Source organism: Halyomorpha halys, unplaced genomic scaffold (genome assembly GCF_000696795.3).
Source record: "Halyomorpha halys isolate HHAL.00 unplaced genomic scaffold, Hhal_1.1 Scaffold709.1, whole genome shotgun sequence".
NCBI lineage: Eukaryota > Metazoa > Arthropoda > Insecta > Hemiptera > Pentatomidae > Halyomorpha > Halyomorpha halys.
In genome coordinates this window covers 390256-395491 of record NW_027112191.1, presented here as the reverse complement: position 1 = coordinate 395491, position 5236 = coordinate 390256, and the positions used below count along the sequence as shown (strand labels likewise).

At 29.0% G+C, this 5236-nt stretch overlaps 1 protein-coding gene across 1 annotated transcript in view; it reads right to left on the bottom strand.

Moving 5' to 3' along the window:
- Positions 1 to 5236, bottom strand: part of Ptp36E (protein tyrosine phosphatase 36E) — a gene marked incomplete in the record, with an annotated part of 427312 nt that overhangs the window by 32885 nt on the left and 389191 nt on the right. Inside the window, 2 exon segments of the mRNA XM_067050192.1 lie at positions 1698 to 1832; positions 4588 to 4664. Coding sequence (XP_066906293.1) covers positions 1698 to 1832; positions 4588 to 4664 — 212 coding nt within the window.

Genomic DNA, 5236 nt, shown 5'->3' with positions numbered 1-5236 from the left:
TTTTAGTATGTATGAGATCATTTATCAATATTACCTATTGCCCACAACTGTGTGGCAGATTGTAATATCTATCAATAAATAAATCTATCAATCTTATATGGCAGTTGATAATGTTAAGTTGATCAAAAATTAAAACGTTTAAAAAATAATGAAATTGTGACAAAATAGTGTGATCTGAGTTGTAATTAATGACCTGGGCAGAATAGCCTGTAAAACGTTTTTAAATAATTGCATGTGAAGTTTAAATTTATATTTAAGATTGTCTTTGAGGATAGCCGAATAGGACGAAACGTTGGACTGTTGATGATATAATAAGCTGTGTTGAGACTTAACATGGATACCAATTGATCTATTTAAACATTAAATAAAAGTCACAAGAAATTGAAAAGATTATATATAATTTTTATTTTTATCTAATTTGTTTGTTATTTCTAATGCTTGAAAATGTTTCATTGGAGAGGAATCAGCCGATTTATAAAAGCAATAGATTTTTTTACTCGTTCTTCTTTACTATAGTTATATTCATATATAAAAAGTATAACTTAGGAACTAAATTAAATTTTTAAATTAAGTTTTTAATCCCAGGAACTAGAGACGTTAAGCAATGAAGCTCGATTTGCTATTCAATGAGAAATCAATGGTTGTAGTGACCTTAGTTTCTAATAATGCAATCACTCCATTATTAACTTGTGTTTGCTACCGTTCAAACGCAACCGCTATAATATTTAAGTGGCAGTTGTATAGTAAAAGGTCATGAGATTTTTTGCTATATCAACCACTAACAAAAATTGAACATAGACTGTTAAAAAAACATACAGGATTTTCCACCAATAATGGTACTGCTTTCCTCATCATTAGTTTTCTATTAATATTTAATTCTTTAATTTTTTTTTCTATAATAGATTTGCTCTATCCTCCGTTAAAAACCAATCCCATACAATAACTGAATTCCAATTCTCTTTTACGTATGTTTTAATACTATATTTTATATTTTAATACTAAAAATTATTTTGCTTAGTTAAGACATCAATTTTCCATATGAATCCTTTTAATAATTTGAGTATTCTCCGCTAATCAAGGATACACAGTTGCATGAAAAATAAAAAAAAATGTTTTTGGTTTTTTTTACGCCTTCAGAACCCATCCAATTGTCAAAATTATGACAAAATAAAAAAAAATGTATATATATATATATATATTTGGTCTATCATAACTCTTCATTTAAAGTATTAAAATTCAATCAGAAATTCCGGAGTTAAGAGAGCAGCAGAACTGGAAGAGACTAGTCACTATGAAACTCCATTCACCATATCTAAGATCTACTAATAGAGTTTTATTTCAAATTCACAAAACACAAAAAAAAAAAAAAAATGGATGTCAAGTATTGTGGTTTGTTCTAATATTGTATGTAATTCTAATTCACTACTTAACTTCGCCAATGAAAGAATACAATCTTGTTGTATACAAAAAAAAAATAGTCTTGCAAGTTTGTATTTATAGCTTTATAAAAATATATATTTAACAAAAGTATTTGATTTTGTCTAATAAGTTATTTATCAATATTCCACTGGTTAAAAATATTTATATAGATACTGTTTTCATTTTCAAATGAAAACATAATTTTTAAAAGTATATTTAGCCTCAATTAAACGTAATAATTTTAAAGAAATGCTTAGAAACATTTGGCCAATGCTTACTTTTATAAAGTCGAATGTCTTGGTCAGCATCACAATACAGCTAGCCTTTTCTTGCCATATCATTCTCCAGAATTCATTTACGGTGGTTTCTGTTGGCCCCTGAGTGACAATGTAAGCATTTGGAGTTAACAGACTCTGAAAAAATAAAAATAAATATTAAAGATTAATTAGTCCAATAATTACTTCAGGTAAAGAATAATAGGTTTTCTATTCGGGATGGCTTAGTGCCCCCGTGGGTTAGACCCGAGTGGGTTAGTGCACTTGTAATAAGTATTCAAAGTTAAGAAACGTTGAGGGTGGTCAGTACTTGGATACGCGGTCAGTATCCCCCCAAAAGGTTGACTACTCAATGCTGAAAGCCGCACTCCCTTCTCCTTTTTCTGAATTTGTGAGGCCCGCCAGCCGAGTGATGAGTGATGAGTCTATCCTGGGTGGGTACTTTATGGTGGGTTATGGTGTTCCCGCATGTCCAATAACAGTCCAGAGGATCGGTCCATGAACTTTATGCTTCAGAAAAATATAGGTACCTGCTGACTCTTAAAAGTCATAATCTGTAGACCTATACCAATTCGTCACAGTTCATGAAATCGAGTGAGTCAATGGGAATGACACTGCCGAATTGGTCCCAAAGGGTTGGTTATGGAGCTATACGCAGTCTGCCATTGCAACATGGAAACAATCGGATATCGCAAGGTTTGGTTACCCCCTCTGACCTGTGATCAAACCAAAAAACCTTTACGGAACGATTTCTGTCTGAAGACCATAAATACATTTCAGTAACAACACAAAATTTCGAATTAGGTAACCGTATTCTTAGTTCTATAATCATATTTCTAATTAAAAAAAGTTTAAATTCTCATAAAATTTTTTTTCAACTGATCTGTTAATTGTTTATTTTCTAAAAGGAACATAATTATTTTAGGAAATCCTATATTTAAACATAACATGAACATGATCAGATGGTTGAAAACAATTTTTATTTTTTTACAAGTACTTAAATTTTTTAATGTTTTCAACGAGCTGATTTAGAATTTAAATAAAAGTTAAATTTAAACAAAATATTATTTGGATTATTTTCAATATTTTACGTCAAAGTGTTAAACTGATAACAGCTTTCTTAACTAAGAGGCAATTTCATCTCTGATAAGCTTTCCTTTTGTATTGAAAATTCATGCCAGAGACTACGTTAAGTTTCAGCAACTGACAAATTAATTAGTGCTTCTATTTTAGTATGTGAGTGAACAGTTTCAGTTTTGAAGACGCCTGAAGTTGACTTGGAATGAACTTGACAGGTTCAAGATGTATTTGTTCTCTATTTTGGGTTTTACTTACCACTTCCCTTATTCATAGAAACTGGGTTTCTAATTAAAATCCGCCTGATAATCAATACATTTGGAAATACTGCGCTTTAGCCAGTGCACTCCCACTGTATCCGCATTTTCAGTACCTGGAGTACAAAAAACTGGTTTTTAATAGATTTGTATTGATGTTTTTGTGCCCTATTCCGAAGCCTCCCTCCTCCCAATGTTATGTACTGCTTAGTTAATGAAAATTTAGAATTATATACCAGCCAGTTTATGGTCTGGAGAAACGAAATGATCACATAGTCTGTTGGATGTAGTCTGAACCGATATGACGCGACCCAATTGCTAAAACGTAAACTAAAATCGTCAAACAAACGTCGTGTATTGATGTATGAACTATTTCTTGTAAATACTTCAATTTTGCACACATAATAATAATAATAATAATGTAATATAGCGTAATATTCCTAAATGTATTATTTGAACCAATAAAAATTACAATAGCTTCTTCTGATCCACAAAAAGCTAAAGTGTTGAATGTAGCAACCAATGCGTGAGGGATTCTTCTCCTTAGGAGGCAGTGAGTAAGAATATACGTAGTGGATCAGATTATTTCAACTATATTTTTTGGAAACGTATATTGGACTTTTATTTCAATATTCCTTCTCCGGAATTCCCCACCTTCCAAAACCCTCTGTCCTTTCATGAGAATATACAGGGAATAACTGTAGGACTGTTATTTTATTCTTATTTCAGTATGAATGTGATCAGTTATCACAATTATATATTGCCAAACAACGTTGTGGCTGATTGTAATATTTATAAATTCATTAAAAAAGTAATAAAGCATTTATTCTACTCCAAAAAAGTATGTATAGAAATTTAAATAACACCAGACAAATAATAATTTTGAAATTTATTATTATAATAATAAATTACAGTATTCAATACTACATATTAAATAGGCATGTTGATTAAAATTTAGAAACGCTTATTGTAGTCTCCATCGAATCGGCCCCTAAAACGCATTTTTCTTCATCTGTGTACCTTGTTTACGCCTTCCTATAGCGATCATTAATTCCCATACACTTGGTCAATCTCTCTTCGTTTATTTATGCCAAACACAACAAAAATTTTTAGAAAAAGAGCAGTTATTTATTTCAGGTTCAGAATTATTAATTGAATAAATGAATAAAAAAAATATAAAAGTTTCATAAAAACATTTCAATACCTTTTTTAAATCTATAAGAGGAACTATTTGATAATAACGAAAAACGGCTCCAACTGTTTTGATTAAAATGGTATATCAATGTTGATATAAATGATATCATAAAACAGTCAGTCTTAACCTGTCTGAAATATTAAATGCCGAATCTTCAAAATGGCTTCCTATAAAATACTTTGATTTTTTAAAATATAAAATAATAAACATTGTAAGTTTAAATAAATAATGAATAAATTTAAAATGTGAACGAATCTAATAATTAATTAAAATAGAAACATTTTCCTGGATTAAAAAAAAAAATACATTTCTATAATATGTAATATAAATATAAATTACGACATAATTAGATTATCAAACTTACATCTACATGAGAAGCATTTATGTAATCAGAATCCGGCACTCCTTCAATGGAATCTAAGACAACTCTGTTGTAGTCATCTGTAACAGGAAATAAATTATTTATAATAATTTATTTTTAATAATTAAAATTGGTATAAATACATAATGAAAATAATAAGGAAGCTTTTACTTGCTTTATTTGGAATTTCTGACACTGCCACACCACAGAAACAACGTTTACGTTGCCAATTGAAATTTCATTTGAACATATGATATACAAATGTTTAAAGTAAGAAAAGTGCTTTACATGAAAAAAAAATGGAATATTTTTTAAGCTTAGAATGAATTAAATTTTGCTTTATTTTATAAACATTTTATTGATAACTATAAACCAATATAAACGCGTGATTTCCATTCTAAATTTTCAAGGGACTTGGTTGTAGCAACTTCAAGTGAATTGAAACCTTTTGCAAGCTAGATGTAACCTTTTCTATTTCAATTGAAACCTTCAGGTTCAACCCTTCAAGTGTAACTTGACTTCGTTAAACTTGAATAGCATTAATTCATAAATAGTATATTTTATTTCTTTTATGAATTAAAAGTAATTATATTAATTTCAATAATAACTTTTAAAATAATTTCAACATATTTTATTTAATATTAGTTTCAAT